General features: G+C 43.8%; 2 protein-coding genes across 4 annotated transcripts in view; one reads left to right on the plus strand and one right to left on the minus strand.

The window, feature by feature from the left end:
• Nucleotides 1-493: 493 nt before the first annotated feature.
• LOC106610841 (gremlin-1-like) lies at nucleotides 494-2,940 on the plus strand. The gene is made up of 2 exons (XM_014210462.2): nucleotides 494-739; nucleotides 1,320-2,940. Exon 2 carries the CDS (start codon nucleotides 1,321-1,323, stop codon nucleotides 1,870-1,872), a length of 552 nt encoding a protein of 183 aa, XP_014065937.1. The 5' UTR covers nucleotides 494-739; nucleotide 1,320; the 3' UTR covers nucleotides 1,873-2,940.
• Nucleotides 2,941-5,765: 2,825 nt separating this feature from the next.
• LOC106610840 (formin) overlaps nucleotides 5,766-22,103 on the minus strand; it is a 104,516-nt gene continuing 88,178 nt past the window's right edge. For all 3 annotated transcript variants that reach the window (XM_014210460.2, XM_014210459.2, XM_014210458.2), the window contains 2 exons: nucleotides 7,546-7,627; nucleotides 5,766-7,390 (listed from right to left, as the gene is read on the minus strand). In XM_014210460.2, coding sequence (XP_014065935.2) covers nucleotides 7,346-7,390; nucleotides 7,546-7,627 — 127 coding nt within the window. In that variant the 3' untranslated portion in view covers nucleotides 5,766-7,345. The remainder of the gene's footprint in view (nucleotides 7,391-7,545; nucleotides 7,628-22,103) is intronic.

A 22,103-nucleotide genomic window follows, 5' to 3' on the forward strand; every position in this document is an offset into this window, starting at 1 on the left:
TCATTATAAATTGAACCAATAAATGGTAACTTGTAATTCCGTTCGGCCATATGCATTGTTATTTGTGGTAACATTTTCTTATACAGTCCTTATACTTGGCACTGTTTCACTTGGCATTCACAAAAGTAATTATCCGGGACCATTATGTAAAGATCATTAGCATGCAATTTATATCATGTAAAAAGCAGACTGTAAAATAAACCATTACTGGCCCCTCGCCCCTCTCTGTTAAACTAGCCTATAGACAATTAGAGATAAAACAGTTAACATGCAGTTGAAGCAAATAGGCTATACCTGCTTTAAATTTATGACATGCATAGCATTCCCAAATATGTGCCCAGTATAGCACTGAAGTCTGCATGGTTTCCATGAAATTCGTGCCAAAATTCTCCTACTCCCCCTCCCCCATGGTATTCTTAAAGTGGGTTCGAGGAAGTGTTGAGGGGGGCGGATAGTTTTGATTTTCCTTGCATCGTGCTTAGCCAATAATGTGGAAGGATCTGTTGTGCACATCTCAGCTGACAGACATTTAAAAAGGAGACAGTCAGGCGCTGCTGCAATTTGTATTAAAACCTCAGCCTCTTTCTATGGAATCCTTAGCGACTCCAGACTACCATCAGCGCAAGCCCCCTCTGCAGTACTACAGACTCCAACATTAGTTGCCTCTTGCCTCGGGACACTTCATAAAGAACACCCACCACAGATCATTTCATTTGCAGTTACTTTGAGCTTTTGACAGGTTAGTGAAGTTTAACGCTTAACATCTGAGAAAGTACGTGCGTAAAACTTGGGCATGTTATCGAATTAGATTCCTTATCATCATATAGCAGGGGGTCTTTATGCGCAAACTCTGCTTGTATGTATACCTATTCTGTAGTTAGACTACATGTCCCAATGATTATTGTAGCCTATTGTAAATATACATGTGAAATGTAATGATTATTCTCATGCGTAAAGGTTATTGTTTTTCTGTATTCTGTTTTACACAATGGCTTGCGCCCATTAACTTCGCCACCGCAATATCCATGAAATATTCATTTGCATTCTGATATATCTACGTTCTGATTTGACTACTGAATTAGGTCATGTGGACTATATTGTCAATATAAAACACGATACAAAATCAATAGGCAATGTTTAATGTTTCTATTCCTTTTAAATCGTAAATTACGTAATTTCAACAACAGCGTTGAAATGTTAGGCTATGGATAATCTCTCGTGTATAGATATCTAACCAGCTGACCAAATTACCCGAGATTTTAGTAACCTAGATTAGGCTATGGATGATAATTCAACCTTCACTTATCTTTCCCCTCAAGGATGGCCAGATCGGCGTTTATCCTCTGTCGCATGGTTTTCATCCTGGGGCTGCTCTCATATACAGTGGCTTCCAAAAGGAACAGGGGCTCCCAAGGCGCCATCCCTCATCCTGACAAAAACAACCCAAACGAATCGGAGCAGCAACCACAGGCACCGCAGGCGGGCTCTGGTTCCCGACGGCGGGAAAAGAGTTCTGCTGCACCGGCTGAGGAGGTGCTGGAGTCCAGCCAAGAAGCGTTGCATGTCACTGAGCGCCGCTATCTGAAACGCGACTGGTGCAAGACCCAGCCACTCAAACAGACCATCCACGAGGAGGGCTGCATCAGCCGCACTATCATTAACAGGTTCTGCTATGGACAGTGTAATTCTTTTTACATCCCCAGACATGTCCGTAGGGAAGAGGGAGCCTTCCAGTCTTGCTCGTTCTGCAAGCCGAAACGATTTACTACCATGACTTTCACTTTGAATTGTCCGGACCAGCAGCCGTCCACCAAGAAGAAGCGCATCCAGCGCGTAAAGCAGTGCCGCTGCATCTCCATAGACTTGGACTAGCCCTGTGATTGACTGGGATGCGGCCAATTAGTCTCCTCATCAAACAATTATTGGATTGTTCACATGAAGGATAATCACCGTATGTCTGGGAGCATTTTTCCCTATTCCAAATATGAGAAAATGTTCAATCTGCAAGGAACGTAAGATCAGACAGACATGTGCAGCATGTTATAGGTTTCTGTAGATATACTTGAGCATATTCTTTTGTAAACAAGGACTGCTGTACCATGTCATTTTGTGCGCATAATTGCCTATTAATCAAATTGCAATAGCAGCCTGTGGCAAGCAACGTTGCATGGTATAATGACATGGAATGAACACCACAAACTGCTGATTGACTTGTAAACAAGCGCACTGCTTTTCCAACCTCCTCAAATAGGACTGCGGAACCTTTTCACACAATGTTTTTATACTATTTTGGACAGAGACAGCAATAGGCTATCAGAACCAATTTCAATGGGGGGAAATAGGACAGACAATGCGTTTATATAATTAATGGTTGACGAATAGATAGTTTCCACTATGTGGAATTTGAAAAAAAAAGGACCGAATATTTAATGTGGTAAGAATGTTCCACTGATTTATTTGACTCCAGTGTTCAGTGTTATAGTGGAGAATGGAGAGCTTTTGTAAAGTAGGCTAGGACTAATATGTTCGATGCTAAAAATCTAAACAAACAAAATATCTGTATTAGTTGGACATGGAAAGTCAAATGTTCGATGTAGGCCTACATACTTGTTTATAATGCGATAGATGGAAGCTTTTCTTTTAGTTGTAAAATGTTATTCATACACGAATTGTATATGCAACCAGTTTGATCATTCTATCAGAGCAACTGATCCACAAAATAAACAGATATTGACATTGATGCAGTGGTCACTGAACCGGTTTGCTTTTTGCTTACATTGTTCATGTCTGAACATTTCTGCGTCAGGGTGCACGGCTGACAACACCGATGTGAAATGGATCGTTAATTAACCCACACCCAAACTGCAAAGAGTCCGATTTCATGCAGAGCATTTTATGTATCAGGTTAACCCTAAACACCAAATAAAAACATATTCTCTAGTGATGGGTTATTTTCTTCTTGCTTGGAGCCAACCTCTTGCTGGGACTTTTATAAGTTCCTTAGACCCTTGGATATACTTCGTCGTAAAACGAAGATCATTTATGAGAAAAGACCACAAGAAACGCGATTGCATGTTAGACTCAACAACTTTTTCAATAACCCCTTCAAACGATGTTATCGAAGTTTGCAATAGGATCTCCCCTGGCTCCCAAATCTGTCAAAGGCCCATGTTTTTGTGGGGACAATCTGATGCTAAACAGGGCTAACGCATTTGTAAAACCATTGCTCCCATACGGTTTCTTGTTCAGACGGTGCAGGCCTACATGGCTCTCTAAAAATAGATACATCAACCAATCAATAGCCTTCTTTAAAAATTGAACACCGATCAGAGTTTTCTTTATCAATTATTTATTGTCGAGTTGTTTAAGCCTCTTATGCATTTGGGACTTCAGAGTTGTTTTGTCAGTTGCGTCGCTCTGCTTCGATTTACCCTTGCCAGGTCTTCATTGTACCGAATGTAGTGATGACATAATCAAGTTTGCGCCTCCATTGGCACATGTAGCCAAGTGTAATAGGCTACAAGTCATGTATAGAGAAGTTGCGTGTTTCCATCCATTTCTATCGATTTAACTTAGGTGTACTTTTCATTATTATCGTGCTTTCTGACATTTTCAAATTATTAATTTAGAATGAAAATGTGCATTGTGAGATATATAGGTGCAAATGAATGAATCATTGCGCACAAATCAATGAAACAATTAGGCTATGGTCATTTTCACCTTTATTTGGCTACTGCATCATTACTGAGCCTGAATGTTATTAGGGAGTGCTGAAAGTAGAGAAACAGCAGACAAGGAGGGTTAAACATCCGTTTCCATGCGAGCCAGGCTTCCTCATCCGTAGACTCCAGTTAAGACTTTTGTGACTGAATTGTTTGCAATCTATTACTTTGACCTCGCGCAAATTCATTTTTAACGATAAAACACATAAAACACGTGGGCACATAGAGTAGGCCTCTCACGATATTAATCAACATATACATGTTATACATATAGGCCTTTATCAAAATAAAAATAAATGCCTAATTTGGTTCTGAAGAACTTTTAAGTAAACATAAAATGCAATTTTAAGATTATGAAATGTCTTCATACAAAAAATAATGGCACATTCAATGATTATGAAACAAAGGTGCTATTTTGACACTAAATAGGTTCTGGCATGGTTAAAGTATAGGCCTACACATGGCTTGATATGAGTAATTGTTTCTATTTTTAAACAAAGTAAACATTGTCTTCATTTAAATGAAAGAAAAGGCAATATATATATATATATATATATATATATATATAGACAAATTATACTCTCCATAGCAGTTCAGGTAGGGTATGAAACAAGACCATTTGTGGTAAATGATGAGACTCCATATATACAGTACCTTCAGAAAGTATTCAGACCCCTTGACTTTTTCCACATTTTGTTAGTTACAGCCTTACTCTAAAATAGATTAAAACTTCAGCAATCTACACACAATGCCCCATAATGACATCACAATACCCCATAATGAGAAAGTGAAAACAGGTATTTCAACATTTTTAGTGTGAAGACCCTTTGCTATGAGACTCAAAATTGAACTCAGGTGCATCCTGTTTCCATTGATCATCCTTGAGCTGTTTATACAACTTGATTGGAGTCCACCTGTGGTAAATTCAATTGACTGGACATGATTTGGAAAGGCACACACCTGTCTATATATGGTCCCACAGTTGGCAGTGCATGTCAAAGCAAAAACCAAGCCAATGGAAGAAGTTTGGAACCACCAAGACTCTTGCTAGAGCTGGCCGCCCGGCCATACTGAGCCATCGGGGAGAAGAGCCTTGTTCAGGGAGGTGACCAAGAACACGATGGTCACTCTGACAGAGCTCTGGAGTTCCTCTGTGGAGATGGGAGAACCTTCAAGAAAAACAACCATCTCTCCAGCACTCCACCAATCAGGCCTTTATGGTAGAGTGGCCAGACGGAAGCCACTCCTCAGTAAAAGGCACATGACAGCCCGCTTGGAGATGGCCAAAAGGCACCTAAAGACTCTCAGACCATGAGAAACAAGATTATCTGGCCTGATGAAACCAAGATTTATCTCTTTGGCCTGAATGCCAAGCGTCACGTCTGGAGGAAACCTGGCACCACCCCTACTGTGAAGCATGGTAGTGGCAGCAGCATGCTGTGGGGGTGTTTTTCAACGGCAGGGACTGGGAGACTAGTCAGGATCGAGGCAAAGATGAACAGAGCAAAGTACAGAGAAATCCTTGATGAAAACCTGCTCCAGAGCGCTCCTCATCCAACCTGGTGCTCCCCATCCAACCTGACAGAGCTTGAGAGGATCTGCAGAGAAGAATGGGAGAAACAACCCCAAATACAGGTGTGCCAAGCTTGTACCGTCAGACCCAAGAAGACTTGAGGCTGTAATTGCTGCCAAAGGTGCTTCAACAAAGTACTGAGTAAAGGGTCTGAATACTTATGTAAATGTGATTTTCAGTTTTTAGTTTTTTAATAAATTGGCAAAAATGTCTAAAGAACTGTTTTTGCTTTGTCATTATGGGGTACTGTGTGTAGATTGATGAAGATTATTTTTTAAAATCAATTTTAGAATAAGGCTGTAACTTTGAAAAAGTCAAGGGGTCTGAATACTTTCCGAAGGCACTGTAGGTCACATCCATATGAAACGAAACACTTCTTTCACCTGACTACTGAGCCATTCATGCATCCTCCTCAAGCTAAGGCAGGAATCCAAATAATATACAAAAATACAACCTCAAAGATAAAATAATTAATGTTTTGGCATACATTTTTCATTTTAATATATAAATAAAGGTTAAACCCCTGTCTATAGTTTGCCAAGACAAAGTTGAAATCTTCCAGAGTTCAAAGACATTTTTTGTTGTTAAATAAATATACTATAGTTCTCTCCAAAAAATAAATGGATGATGCAATTTATCACGTGTTAATTCACAAATGTTATCATAGCATGGAAACCATAGAATTGCATAGGAGTTCAAATTGAGGTGCTAGAAAGTTCAGTACATTTGATTAAGTACCATTCTGACAATAACAGAAGGATGTAGCTACTAAATACAGCTGATGCAAGCAGGAAAGTGCATAGAATTGTGACATACATATGTCATAAACAAAATTCATTGGGAAAAACTAACTATTCTATCATATACACTTAAAAAATGTGTCAGGGCAGCCACAATCAGATGACCTGTTGCTTTCCTCAGCATGGCGTATAGCAGGGTTCATCTCAGAGCGTGACGTCTGACTCAGGGATTGAGAGCAAGGTGTTGCTGCATTCTCTGGCTATCACCCAGGAGGGGTCAGTCTGGTACAGTGAGAAAGTCAACATTGGTACGACATCCTGTTTCTACCTTTTGACCAGGACCCACATCGCTATGAATTCAACAGGACTCTCAGTCCAATAAAGACTACCGATTCTCTTCATAATACAACATCGGGTCCAACGTTTCTGTCCCTGCTCATCTGCAAACAAACACCAATTGAAATACATTTACAAGACACACTTCAAACATGGATGGGCCACAGCAGATGAAAAGCTATTCTTTACATTAAAGTATTGTATTCTGCTTTCATATTCTAAATCATTGTTAGAATAACAACTCCTGAATGTCTTACGTAATCGTAATAATTTCACTGAGTGAAGATCGCCATATTTGTTAACATAGCTCGGCAACAATGAGGCCTCGTCTGTAGTTGTTGCATAACCTGGCTACAATACATAGGACTATATGTCCTCACGATGTGTGATGCTGTCCTGAAACCCAGAGTGAGGAATGTATGTAGGTCCTCAGCTCCAGCAGGCCTAGGAAGCCTAGAGGTCAGGGGTCATCACTGTAGATATGTCAGCTGGAGTGCTCATTGTCCTGAACCCCAGCATGCCTCAGAGCAGGCTCTACAGGCTGGCCATTCAAAGGTCACACCAGTCTGGATAAATGAGGTTGTGATGAGTCTCATCATGTCAGCGGTTTAGTCAGCCATGGACCCTCTGTGTAGACTTAGCAGCCTGCATATCTGCTACAGGGTGGCATTCAGTTTCCTCTTTCCCATGGTGTACATGTTGGTCTGGATGGTGGTCCTAGGGATACACAGTATTAGAAGCCCACAAAAGGTGCCTCTCATCTGGGGAAGAGGCTGAGTTGGAAGAGAGTAGTGGATATGGTCCAGTCAGTAAGGACGGTAGAATGGGCCATGGTAGAGAGGTCCACAGTGTGGGGGCACGGAGGGCTATATGAGGTATGATGTTGGGTAAGAGGCAGGTGGTGAAGGGAAGAAGTGATCATCTCCTCTCCCCACTTCCTCTCTCTCCACTCTGTTCTTCATTGATCATCCTCTTCAGCTGGAAGACACGCTGGCTTCTTTCTGACGCAGTCTCTCTTTCTGTTGACAGAGGTCAAAAAAGGGAGAGCTGAACTTTATAGCATTGTGTTATATGATATGATCCACCACGATTGACTGCGTCCGTAGCCAAGGTAATAGCAACAACGTTATCCATCAAAATATTTGAGGGTGGTTGAAGGAAGTCCAGTTCTTACCAGACTGTTGGCATTGATCTTCTTGGTTTCCACCCTCTTCTCAGCTGTGATCTTTTTGATGTTCTCCTGTGCTTCCTTCAGCCTGGAAGAAAGGAAACATCAACCTCGATCATATCAGGAAAATGTCTATCTATACAGGATAAAATAACCTTTGCTGGTAGTACATACAATGAGTGTACAAAACACTAGGAACACCTGCTCTTTCCATGACATAGACTGACCAGGTGAATCAAGGTGAAAGCTATGATCCCTTATTGATGTCACCTGTTCAATCCACTTCAATCAGTGTAGATGAAGGGGAGGAGACAGGTTAAAGAAGGATTTTCAAGCCTTGAGACAATTGAGACATGTTTTGTGTATGTGTGTCATTCAGAGGGTGAATGGGTAAGACAAAAGATTTAAGTACCTTTGAACGGGGGTATGCTAGTAGGTGCCAGGTGCACCAGTTTGAGTGTGTCAAGACCTGGAACACTGCTGGGTTTTTCACACTCAACAGTTTCCTGAGTGTATCAAGAATGGTCCACCACCCAAAGGACATCCAGCCAATGGCAGGCCAGTGGTTGAAAATGTGTTATTGATGAAAGACGACAAAGAAGGCTGACACGAATTGTGCAGAGCAACAGACGTGTTACAGTTAGTCAACTGACAGTCTAGTTCAACATTCGTGCCCAAAGACCCATAAAATAATGCACAACTCGTCATACCTTGACACGAATTGGGTATGGCAGACGACAACCTTACAGAGTTCCACAAGAAACTGGGGTTGCAGTGGGCTAAGGAACAAAAAAACTCTGGACACTGGAGAATGTGAAAAACATTGCCTGGTGTGATGAACCCTGGTTCCTGCTGTTTCACGCTGATGGGAGGACTAGGGTACGGAGAAGACCCTATGAGTACATGTATCCATCTTGCCGCGTGTCAACATTGCAGGCTGGCGGTGTGATGGTGTGGGGTGTGTTTTCATGAAGCACATTGGGCCCCTTGATAAAAGTAAAGCAATGTTTGAATGTCACAGGATATCTGAATATCATTGCCAATCAGGTGCATCCCTTCATGGCAGCAGTGTATCCATCTGCAAATATATTTTTTTCAGCAGGATAATGCCCCATACTACAAGGCTAGGAGTGTCAAGGAATGGTTCCATGAACATGACAGTGACTTCAGCTTACTGCAGTGGCCTGCCCAGACACCAGATCTCAATCCAATTGAGTATCTGTGGGATGAGATGGAACAAGTTATTTGGAGTAGAGATGTCACGCATGCTCCTGCTCCCCTTCCCTGGTGCTCGATGGCGCCAGGCTCCCCAGAATTACGCTCTCCTGCCACCATCATTACGCACACCTGCCTTCCCCCTGTCACAATCATCAGTGATTATTGGACTCACCTGGACTCAATCACCTCTGTCATTACCTTCCCTATATCTGTCTGGTCCCCCGCTCTGTTCCCTGCTTCTGCATTAATTGTCGTTTGTTGTTGTTTACCCGTGTGCTGACGCTGTTCCTGTTTTGTTCCCTGTCTGTTCTTGAATAAATGTTGACTCCCGTACCTGCTTCTCATCTCCAGCGTCGGTCATTAGAAGAGATCCACTACCAGCCAACTTGACACAATTGTGAGAAGCATTGGAGTCAACATAGGGCAGCATCCCTGTGAAACGCTTTAGAAACAATGTAGAGTCCATGCCCAGACTAATTGATGGGGTGCAACACAATATTAGGAAGGTGTTCCTAATGTTTTGTACACTCAGGGTATACCATAACAGCTCCCTCGTATTTGTACATTGTGTCACATATCTGGCAATGTGGCACAACACTACCATGTCTAAGACAGAAAACCTCTTGATGTCTGTTGACACACGAGTCAGTTTGCTAACAGCGGCCTTAGTCCATTCAGAAGTTGTTTGTACCGTAACAGCAACATGTACACACCACAGTATGTATCCCCCTGTGCACTACTGTATGTGGCACAGAGAGTCCTCATCCTCCCTCACAGCCCCACTCTGTTCTGTTAACCCTCTCTGGAGTTAGCAGGTAGTGAAACCCACCGGTTAAAGCAGGGAGAATGACAGTGGGTCGATGAGATAATGAGCTAGTCTTAAAAACACTTGGGTTTTATGGGTGTGCGAACAGTATTTAAAATAAAGTTAATTGTACATAAGCACAATCAGCTGTGGGTAATACGGGGCATGATTGCCTAGTAAACAATTAAGAGAGAGCACATGGATCCATGGAATGGCTGGGAGAGCATTAACTCCATAACTCACCAGTTCAAAGATAGCTAGCCGGGCTTTTCTGTATGTGTGGTGCGTATGGCGCAAACACACACAACAACAAACAAATCAAATGTTATTTGTCACATCCCGAATACAACGGGTGTAGACGTTACCGTGAAATTCTTGCTTACGAGCCCTTCCAAACGAGTAAGAAAATATAGAAAAATAAATGAACAAGAGTAACACAAGCTAAATCAAATACCCAACAATTAAGCTATATACAGGAAGTACCAGTACCAGATCAGTGTGCAGGGGTACGAGGTATTTGAGGTAGATACAGTTACTTTGGAAAGAATTCACACCCCTTGACTTTTTTAACATTTTTCTCTGTTACAAAGTGTGATTAAAATGGGTTTAACTGTCATTTTTGGTCAACGATCTACACAGAATACTCCAATGTCAAAGTAATAATAAAAATTTTAAAAAACACGAATACAGTGCATTCGGAAAGTATCCAGACCCTTTCCACATTTGTTACGTAACAGCCTTATTCTAAAGTTGATAAAATGTATTTTTTACGGCCCTTCCAAGTGGCGCAGCGGTCTAAGGCTCTGCATCGCAGTGTTGCGGCGTCACTACTGTGTCACAACCGGCAGTGACCTGGAGTCCCATAGGGCATCGCACAATTGGCCCAGCGTCGTCTGGGTTAGGGGAGGGTTTGGCGGGGGGGAGGGGCTTAACTTGGCTCATCGTGCTCTAGCGATTCTGGGCGCCTGCAGGCTTACTTCGTTCGTCAGTCGAACAGTGTTTCCTCCGACAAATTGGTGCAGGTGGCTTCCGGGTTAAGCGAGTGGGTGCTAAGAAGCACGACTTGGCAGGTCATGTTTCGGAGAACGCATGACTCGACCTTCGCCTCTCCCGAGCCCTTTGGGGAGTTACAGCGATGAGACAAGATCGTAATCACGAAATTGGGGAGAAAAAAGGGCGTAAAAATTACAAGAAATTTTAAAATGTCCTCATCAATCTACACACAATACCCCATAATAACAAAGTGAAAACAGGTTTTTAGATTCTTCTTCTTCTTTTTTTAAATTAGATTTTTTAACAATTTATTAAAAATAAAAACAGAACCTTTGCTATCCTTTTTCCATTGATCATCCTTGATGTTTCTACAACTTGATTGGGGGTCCACCTGTTGGATTGACTGGACATGATTTGGAAAGACACACACCTGTCTATATAAGGTCCCACAGTTGACAGTGCATGTCAGAGCAAAAATCAATTAATGAGGTTGAAGGAATTGTCTGTAGAGCTCCGAGACAGGATTGTGTCGAGCCACAGATCTGGGGAAGGGTAGCAAAACATTTCTGCAGTATTGAAGGTCCTCAAGAACACAGTAGCCGCCATCATTCTTAAATGGAAGAAGTTTGGAACGACCAAGACTCTTCCTAGAGCTAGTGACTAGAGGTGACCAAGAACCCTATGATCAATCTGACAGAGCTCCAGAGTTCCTCTGTGGAGATGGGAAAACCTTCCTGAAAGACAACCATCTCTGCAGCACTCCACCAATTAGGCCTTTATGGTAGAGTGGCAAGACGGAAGCCACTCAGTAAAACGCTGAGGCTCGACCCAGTGACGCCCCGACTCCTCCTCTGGACATCGAGGGAGGTCTGGCATACTCGGTCCGTGAAGTCCTGGATTCGAGGCGTTGGGTGGGGTGTCCAGTACCTCATCGACTGGGAGGGGTACGGCCCAGAGGAGCGGTGCTGGGTTCCTGCGGTGGACATCCTGGACACTTCCCTGACCAGGGATTTTCACCCGCACCGCGTCCCTGTGGTCGTCCCCGAGGCCGGTGTCGTCCCGAGTCGGGGGGGTACTGACACGGATCCCCCTAGTACTGCTGCTCATTCCATATTCCATTCACCAGCTCCTGAGGTCTACGTCACCGGCCTTCTAGGCATCACTAAACTGGATACATTACCACAAACCCCAGACTGTCTTGTCTCATTATGCACACCTGGTTCCCATTCCCCAGGATTATTATGTGTACATACAGTTGAAGTCGGAAGTTTACATACCCCTTAGACAAATACATTTAAACTCTGTTTTTCACAATTCTTGACATTTAATCTTAGTAGAAATTCCCTGTCTTAGGTCAGTTAGGATCACCACTTTATTTTAGGAATGTGAAATGTCAGAATAATAGAGAGAGAATGATAATAATAGAATAATAGAGAGAATGATTTATTTCAGCTTTTATTTCTTTCATCACATTCCCAGTGGGTCAGAAGTTTACATACACTCAATTAGTATTCAGGGAGCATTGCCTTTAAATTGTTTAACATGGGTCAAACGTTTTGGGTAGCGTTCCACAAGCTTCCCACAATAAGTTGGGTGAATTTTGGCCCATTCCTCCTGACAGAGCTGGTGTAACAGTCAGGTTTGTATGCCTCCTTGCTCACACACGCTTTTTCAGTTCTGCCCACAAATTACCTATTGGATTGAGGTCAGGACGTTGTGATGGCCACTCCAATACCATTTAAGGGTATTAAGCCATTTTGCCACAACTTTAGAAGTATGCTCGGGGTCATTGTCCATTTGGAAGACCCATTTGCGACCAAGCTTTAACTTCCTGACTGATGTCTTGAGATGTTGCTTCAATATATCCACATCATTTTCCTCCCTCATGATGCCATCTATTTTGTGAAGTGCACCAGTCCCTCCTGCAGCAAAGCACCCCCACGACATGATGCTGCCACCCCGTTCTTCACGGTTGGGATGGTGTTCTTCGGCTTGCAAGCCTCCCCCTTTTTCCTCCAAACATAACGATGGTCATTATGGCCAAACAGTTCTATTTTTGTTTCATCAGACCAGAGGACACTTCTCCAAAAAGTATGATCTTTGTCCCCATGTGCAGTTGCAAACCGTAGTCTGGCTTTTTTATGGCGGTTTTGGAGCAGTGGCTTCTTCCTTGCTGAGCGGCCATTCAGGTTATGTCGATATAGGACTTGTTTTACTGTGGATATAGATACTTTTGTACCTGTTTCCTACAGCATCTTCACAAGGTAATTTGTTGTTGTTCTGGGATTGATTTGCACTTTTCGCACCAAAGTACTTTCATCTCTAGGAGACAGAACGCGTCTCCTTCCTGAGCGGTATGACGGCTGCGTGGTCACATGGTGTTTATACTTGCATACTATTGTTTGTACAGATAAACATGGTACCTTCAGGCATTTGGAAATTGCTCCCAAGGATGAACCAGACTTGTGGAGGTCTACAATTCTTTTCTGAGGTCGTGGCTGATTTCTTTTGATTTTCCCATGATGTCAAGAAAAGAGGCACTGAGTTTGAAGGTAGGCCTTAAAATACATCCACAAGTACACCTCCAATTGAGTCAAATTATGTAAAATAGCCTATCAGAAGCTTCTAAAGCTATGACTTCATTTTCTGGAATTGTCTAAGTTGTTTAAAGGCACAGTCAACTTAATGTATGTAAACCTCTGACCCACTGGAATTGTGATACAGTAAATTATAAGTGAAATAATCTTTCTGTAAACAATTGTTGGAAAAATGACTTGTGTCATGCACAAAGTAGATGTCCTAACCGACTTGCCAAAACTATAGTTTCTTAACAAGAAATTTGTGGAGTAGTTGAAAAACGAGTTTTAATGACTCCAACCAAAGTGTATGTAAACTTCCGACTTCAACTGTATGTGCCCTCTGTTCTCCATTGTCCTTGTCGGTTATTGTTACCATGTCCGTTGGTCGTGTGAGTACCTGTGCTGTTGTATTGGCTTCCATGCTACGTGTTATTGTGCACTTGTTTTACGGGTCTCGTCCCGTGTATTATTTAGAGGTTTACACCTCGCTCTTTTGTTTGGGTGGAGAAAATAAAAAACCCTATTACGCATTCATGCGCTTGTCTCCTATCATTATACAACATGACATAGGTAAATGAGTAATCCATTTGGATAAGGGAATTGTCACGTGTGCTCCCTCTCCGGCCTCTAGGTCACCAGGCTGCTCGTTATGGCGCACACCTGTCACCATCGTTACACGAATCAGCGCATAATGACACTCACCTGGACTTCTTCACCTCCTTGATTACCTGCCCTCTATATGTCACTCCCTTTGGTTCCTTCCCCAGGCGTCATTGTTTCTGTTTCAGTTTCATGTCTGTGCGTTGTTCGTGTTTCTTGTTTAGTATTATGTTCCGTTTATTTTATTAAAACACTCACTCCCTGAACTTGCATCCCAACTCATTACAGAATGACGCCACACCAAAGGGAAGCATCAGGGAGTGTTTCTTTTTTTAAAATTGTGTTGGAGATGATGTCGGGTCCGGGTGTCAGAACAGGAGCTACCTGGGAGGCCACAGCAGGTTTGTCGGATTCCCATGCCTCGGCGGACTCGACGGGTTCTCCTGCCTTAGCTGGCTCGAGGGGTTTCCATACCTCAGCGGGATCGATAGTCTGCCATGCCTCAGCTTCACTTCCAAGATGGCATAGCAGATCAGAGGTCTTTGTCTTTGTTTTGTTGTGTCCCATGTATATATCTTTTTTTCTCCTTCGTATATATTTTTTATATTTTTAACCTCAGTTTCAACATACTCTCCTGCAACCCGCCTCACCCAATGTGGTATGGATCTGCTATTTTCTATACTTTAGAACCGGAACCCCCAACAGAAGCTAGCCAGCTAACTAGCTACTAGCTAGTAGTCAGTTAGCCACTGCTAGCGGTCATCAGCTAACCTTAACCCAGTCAACTCCTGCCAGTCTGCACAGCGCGATTCAACCCAGAGCATACCGGACTGCTTTTTCTCCACATCTCCGGTTTCCTACCGGAAGCTCTGAACCTTTTCAACTGGATCCTCGCAGCTACCTAGCTGCTATCTGAGTGGCTACCCCCTACCCCCGTCTCTGTCCCGAAGCAAGCACCAGTGAGCCTGGAACAAGCCTTGTGTGAGGCCCATCTCCTGGCTAGCTGAAGAGGTCCATCAGCCACTCCTTGGGCTACAATACATATTTTGCCAGTTGGCCTGGACCCCTTTTACTGCCAACACAGAGCCCCGCCGATTCCATCACTACTGGTCTACCGATGTAATCCGCCCGAGGGGTTTCAACAGGCTCCTCCGTCGCGATGTCCCCTGAAGGCCCATCCGCTAGACTGCTAGCCGTGGCCCGCTAGCTATCTAGAGCATATCGGACTGTTAGCTGAAGAGGACCATCAGCCAATTTCTTGGGCTACAATACCTATTTTGCCAATTGGCCTGGACCCTTTTACTGCCAACACGGAGCCCTGCCGACCCAACACGTAACCGCCCGAGGGGGCTACAACAGACTTCTTCCGTCGCGACGTCCCCCTAAGGCCCTTCTGCTAGCCTGCTAGCCCCGGCCTGCTAGCTGTATGAATCGCCGTGTCTCCAGCTTGCCTAGCTTCCCACTGGACCCTATGATCACTCGGCTTCGCATGCCTCTCCCTAATGTCAATATGTCTTGTCCATTGCTGTTTTGGTTAGTGATTATTGTCTTATTTCACTGTAGAGCCTCCAGCCCTGCTCAATATGCCTTAGCTAGCCATTTTGTTTCACCTCCCACACATGCAGTGACCTCACCTGGTCTAAATGATGTCTCTAGAGACAAAACCTCTCTCATCGTCACTCAATGCCTAGATTTACCTCCACTGTATTCACATCCTACCATACCCTTGTCTGTACATTATACCTTGAATCTATTCTTCCGTGCCCAGAAACCTGCTCCTTTTACTCTCTGTTCCGAACACACTAGACAACCAGTTCTTATAGCCTTTAGCGTACCCTTATCGTACTCCTCCTCTGTTCCTCTGGTGATGTAGAGGTTAATCCTGGCCCTGCAGCGCCTTTCTCCACTCCCATTCCCCAGGCGCTCTCATTTGTTGACTTCTGTAACCGTAAAAGCCTTGGTTTCATGCATGTTAACATTAGAAGCCTCCTCCCTAAGTTTGTTTTACTCACTGCTTTAGCACACTCTGCCAACCCGGATGTCCTAGCCGTGTCTGAATCCTGGCTTAGGAAGACCACCAAAAACCCTGACATTTCCATCCCTAACTATAACATTTTCCAACAAGATAGAACTGCCAAAGGGGGCGGAGTTGCAATCAACTGCAGAGATAGCCTGCAGAGTTCTGTCATACTATCCAGGTCTGTGCCCAAACAATTCGAGCTTCTACTTGTAAAATCCACCTTTTCAGAAACAAGTCTCTCAACGTTGCCGCTTGTGTAAGGGGCTTAATACAGTTGTATTCCAGCCACTAGGGGGTACTCTGGTGAAGCACATGGGAAATAAAGAAATATAGTTTAAGTGAATTGGGAAGAGTAAGAATGAAAAACTAAAGAAAGACTGTAAATGACTGTTACCTGTGCTGACATGATTAAAAGTGAAGTAAACCGTACTTTTCGCGTTGTAGTTTATATGATAAGCTCATTGGAAGGGTAACAAATTTGGAGGCGCAGCTGAGATGTATTTTCATGTGAGCACCGGCCCATATTCCTGGAACGGACAACGAGTGAGAGACATTGGAAGAGTAGCTAGCTAGCTAACGTTAGCAGGCTAACCACCTAACGGAGTGTAGCTATCTTGCCATTGCCGGCATTGTCGTTGTTGCTACGTGAGTAGGACAATATGAGTCGAGAGAGGGAAACGTTGTTGGATGAAATCGAACAGAGTTTATGAACTTTAACTGTCGACAATTTACAGCGCTTGTGTGTACGTTGTGGAATAGGAGGTGTAGATGACTCTGAAGTAAAAGGAAAGAGCCATCCCGCTTTGCATCGCAAATTGATGGAAGATTACTGTGAGAAGGAGGATTTAATGGAATCAGAGGATGAGGGAATATCTTGGCTGCTTCAACTGAAAGACGAAATCAAAGGAATATCGGACTCTGAGGATACTGTGAAAAGTCTGCCTACAAGTCACAGCCAGTCGGCGCCAACGAGGCAAGTGGACAGCGAACCCAGCGGAGAGATAGAAGAAGAGGGAGGGGCTCCTCAGCCCAGCAGAGAAGTGGTCTCAGCTCCAGAAAGGCACCCGCCACAGAGAGAGAATGGAGTGAGTATGTCCAGTTATAAAGACTTTAAAATTAATGGAATCAAAAAGATAAGCTCAGCTTCAGCAGCCTAGAACATCAGATTGAAAATGGACGGAGAAAAGGGTACCATGAATTAGAAATCATAGAAGCAGTAATCAGAGCTGTGAGCCCAGGGCTTAAGATGAGGAGTTATCTGGAGGGAAAAACTGACATGACACTCTACACACTAAGGCAAATCTAGAGGACACATTATGCAGAGAAGGATGCTACTGAACTGTATCACAAGTTGACTAAAGCAACACAAGAGCCGGGAGAGTCTGCCTTGGACTTCCTAGTCCGAGTCTTTGACCTGAGACAGAAAGTGTTATCAGCCTCAGCTCGTGCCCAATCAGGACTGAAATATGGCACAGAGTTAGTCAAGAGTCAATGCCTGCAGGCCATTGTTACAGGATTAACAAATGATAATGTCAGGGCAGAGATGAGAGTACATCTCCAGAATATTAACACCAGTGATGAACTGTTGCTTGAGAAAATGCAATTTGCCCAGGGCAATGAAAGCGAACGCATGCAAAAGGCCAGGATTTCCCATAAGTTCACACCCACACGAGTGAACGCAGTACAGAGTGAGGATAACGGGGATAGCGGAGAGGAATGTGCACAGGCAGAGCCCTCACAGACCACAGTCCGAAAACAAAATAAATATAATCCTCTCCTGAGTAAAATTGATGTGAGCAATGAAGCAATCAAAGAACTGACCCGTCAGGTTGCCTCATTAGTACAGTCAGTGCAGGGCCAGGGTGACAGGTCAGTTAGGAATCGCTCCAACAGAAAACCAAGTCCAACCAACAGGGAGAAAAGAAAATGCAAAAGTTGTTATGAGACTGGTCAACAGACTTGCCATTATTGCTACAAATGTGGCAGTAATAGCCATTGGGCAGTAGGATGTAGGATCAGGGGCAACGCACATCCATCGGGAAACACCTGGGGGTCACAACCATGGAACGGGGAGTGACCTCAGATACATCTAGTTCCATCCAGTGTTGCAGTGGCTGCAGTGCAAAGGTAGAGAGAATCTCAGAGTTGAAGTTGTGTTCATTGTGTCATAAAGCTGCCTATTGTTCCAAAGTGTGCCAACAGGATCATTGGAAACAGCACCAACCTACATGTAAGACTGCCCACAAGACTGACCACAACTCCCCATGTCCCATGACACAGAGAGAGTAGGTGCCAACTACACCAGCCACCACAGGACATTGTAATATAGCACAGCTCATTTGGTAAAAAATGTAAAGTGTGGTGTTATATGGAGGGTGTAAAGACTCTAGCACTATGGGACACAGGGGCTCAGGTATCCATCATAAGTGAGGAATGGAGAAAACGTAATTTGCCACGCACACAAATTAGAGCACTGGCAGAAATCATGGGCAATACAAAGAAACTGGATCTGAGGGCAGCCAATGGCACTGAAATTCCCTTTCTGGGTTGGATGGACATTTGCTTTAGTTTGCTTGATTCCAAAGCTGCGGTCATTGCAGGAAAACAGTTGAGGGTTCTGATATTAGTCACAAATGAAAGACTGGAGAAACCAATCATTGGGTTTAATGTAATTGAAGAAATAGTTAAAACAAAAAGTAACAAGGAGCCCTCAGAGCTGATGTATACAGTAAAGATGCTTAGAAATGCACTTAAGCTAGGACAGGGAAAGGCAAAGACTCTACTCAATCTGCTTCAGCACTCAGAGTACACGGAGGAATGCTTGCTTGCAGACGTGACGTTGTCATTCCAGGTGGACAAACAAAATGGATTCATCCCTGTATCCCAAGAGGGGCTCCCTTCAATGATGAAATTGTGTTATTTGAACCGGACGTGAGCGTGATCTGGGGCCTGGACCTACAAAGTCAGGTCGTGAAAACATCAAAACAGCCATCTCGAAAAGTTGACATTGCAGTAGTGAATACTACCAAACATGACATTACCTTACCAAGACAAACAGTGATAGGGACATTACAGAGAGTAGTAGCGTGTCACCAGGTTCCTGTGCCCAGTGGAGAAAAGGTTACTGTAGCCCAGGTTCAAGACAGATCCCCACCGGAGCCTGGCCCTGACAACGGTCAAATAGACTGGTGGGACCCACCTGTAGAGAGGTTCAGCACTTGAGCCAGGAACAACAAGAATTAGTCAAACGGATGCTCAGAGAGGAATCAGCTGTTTTCGCCAAAGATGACATGGACATTGGGTGTATTGAAAATCTCAGAATGGAGATAACATTGACTGATAACATACCAGTTGCAAAGAGATACAACGGTGTGCCACGCCCCTTGTATGCTGAGGTGAAAAGCCACCTTCAGAGGCTCCTGAACAAAAACTTCATCAGGAAGTCAACTTCCTCATACGCATCACCTTTGGTCTGTGTACGGAAAAGGGATGGGAGTTTAAAACTTTGTGTTGATTACAGGGGATTGAACAAGAAGACTGTTCTGGACAGGCATCCCATACCCCGTATACAGGAAATACTTGATGGTTTGGGAGGAAACTCATGGTTTACAGTTATAGATCAAGGAAAGGCATACCACCAAGGCTTTGTGGGAGAGGAGTCCAGCAAATACACTGCCTTCAGCACCCCTTGGGCCTTATATGAATGGAATAGAATAGAATTCCCTTTGGCTTATCAAACAGTCCCTCTGCCTTCCAACGAAGCATGGAGGAAAGTTTAGAGGTGATAAGAGATAGAATCTGTATACCATATTTGGATGACGTTCTTATTTTTAGTCAGTCATTTGAACAACATGTGGAAGATATCCGTCAGGTACTCAGGCAGCAAAAGAAATGGGGTATTAAACTCAGGGCTGATAAGTGTGACCTATTCAAGAATGAGGTCCGTTATTTAGGAAAAATGATTTCTGCTGAGGGTTACAGAATGGATGTTAAAGAAATTGTAGCAATGAAAGAACTGGTAAACAGGCCACTGACAAACACGAGAGCCGAGGAAACTACTGGGGTTTCTAGGGTACTATAGGGGTTATGTACAGAACTTTTCACAACATGCTAAATGTCTCTATGACTTACTAGCAGTGAAGTCGGAGACCCCAGCATCCGGGAAGCGAAGGACCAAGGTAGATATGCAGTCGGGACAGGCTCTGCCCCACCAGAAAGTTATATGGGAGGATGCTCACCAGAGAGCATTAGAACACTTGGTGAGTGTGTTGACTAATCCACCCGTGCTTGCTTACCCAGATTTCAAGGACCCTTTTATCCTGCATGTTGATGCCTCCGAAGAGGAATTGGGATGGGTGTTATACCAACGACAAAGTGGCAAACTGAGAGTCATTGGATATGGCTCCCGCACCCTGACTCAAGCAGAGAGAAACTATCACCTTCACTCAGGGAAACTGGAATTCTTGGCCCTCAAATGGGCAGTGACTGAGCGGTTCCGAGATGGCCTATTTTATGCTCCCTCTGTGACAGTGTACAGTGATAATAACCCCTTGACATATGTACTAACTACAGCAAGACTGAATGCCACCGGTCATCGCTGGGTGGCAGAGCTGTCTCACTTTAATCTCACACTGAAGTATCGTCCTGGAAAGGTAAACACTGACGCAGACTTTCTGTCACGCTCTCCTTTGCATGCTGAACATTACATGTAAGAATGCACAGAGAAACACGCACTTGAAATGGTAAAAGCAACACTCAATAATGTTCAGACAACAGAATGACTGTGTAACTTGGATATCCACGGTCACACTAAGGCCATCAGTGCAAGATGAGCTGTCATGGTGGGGGGGAACAGTTACAGACTGACTGTCTCCACACGATATCATGCAGGCTCAGTTAAAGGATGCGGCTGTATCGAGAATCTTGGAACTGAAAAGTCAAAGGACTAAGCCTAAACCAACAGAATGTCAACAAGAGTCAAACAAAGTCAAACAGTTACTGCAAGAGTGGAACAGGTTCCATGTCTCACCAGATGGATTATTACAAAGGAAAACAGCAAAAAGGACACAAGTTGTGGTACCAAGTCAGTATAGAACACTGATTTACAAGTACTTACACACTGAAATGGCCCATCTAGGAACAGAAAGAGTGTTGAACTTAGCACAAGAACGCTTTTATTGGCCGAGCATGCAACATGACATTGAACACTTTATCACCTAAGTGTGTAAGTGTGTCAAACAAAAGAAACCCATTGTAATAACTAGGGCCGCAATGCAACATGTACGAGCTACAGCTCCTTTCCAGATGATTTCAATTGACTATGTGCATTTGGAGAAAAGCAGAGGGGGCTATGAGTACATTTGAGTTATTTTAGATAACTTTACAAAATTTGCACAAGCCTACCCCACCAGAAATAAGTCAGGGAAAACTGCAGCAAAAAAGCTTTTTCGACAATTTTTTCCCCAAAGTTTGGCTTTGTGTAAAAAATCCATCATGATCAGGGAAGAGTTTGAAAATCAGTTATTCAGAGCCTTGCAGAACTGTACGGGAATAGCCAATTCCAGAACCTCTCCATATCATCCACAGGGGAATCCGGTGGAGAGATTTAACAGTACACTGTTGTCAATGTTGCGCACACTAGATGAAGAGAAAAAGGCCAACTGGGGTGATTATCTGAACAAGGTCATTCATCCATATAATTGTACCACCAGTGATGCTACTGTGTTCTCACCGTATATCCTGCTATTTGGTAGGGCTCCACCGCTACCTGTTGACCTTGTCTTTGGGTTACAGGTAAAGGAACAGGAGAAATCATACCAGGATTATGCTAAGAAGTGGCAGCAACAGATGGCTGAAGCCTATGACATCGCCAGTAAAAACATGGAGAAATCAACAGCGAAGGGAAAAGCCTACGAGCGGAAGAAATTGAGTTTGGTTCTGGTCTCAGGGGATCGTGTACTGGTGAGGAACATGTCAGAATGTGGGGGGCCGGGAAAGCTAAGATCACACTGGGAGGACCAAATACATGTGGTGGTAACCAGGAAAGGTGATGACAGCCTTGTCTATGAGGTCAAACCCGAGAGGGGTACAGGCAGGGCCCGGGTTCTGCATCGCAATATGCTCTTGTCATGTAATTCTCTACCATTTGAGGAACTTGTTGAAACACCCAGTAGAGGTCTGTGGAGAAGGGAACTACCTTAGCAAAAGCAGCAAAATGGGGAGAGCGCTGAGTCTGAGAGCTCAGATGAGGATTCTTATCTAGTATTCATCAATAAGCCACGTAGGGATGAAGAGAGCAGACAGAGTAGCACACAACTAGTATCAGATAATAGTGTGGAAACGGGGTCAG

The sequence above is a fragment of the Salmo salar genome, chromosome ssa09 (genome assembly GCF_905237065.1).
Source record: "Salmo salar chromosome ssa09, Ssal_v3.1, whole genome shotgun sequence".
Lineage (NCBI taxonomy): Eukaryota > Metazoa > Chordata > Actinopteri > Salmoniformes > Salmonidae > Salmo > Salmo salar.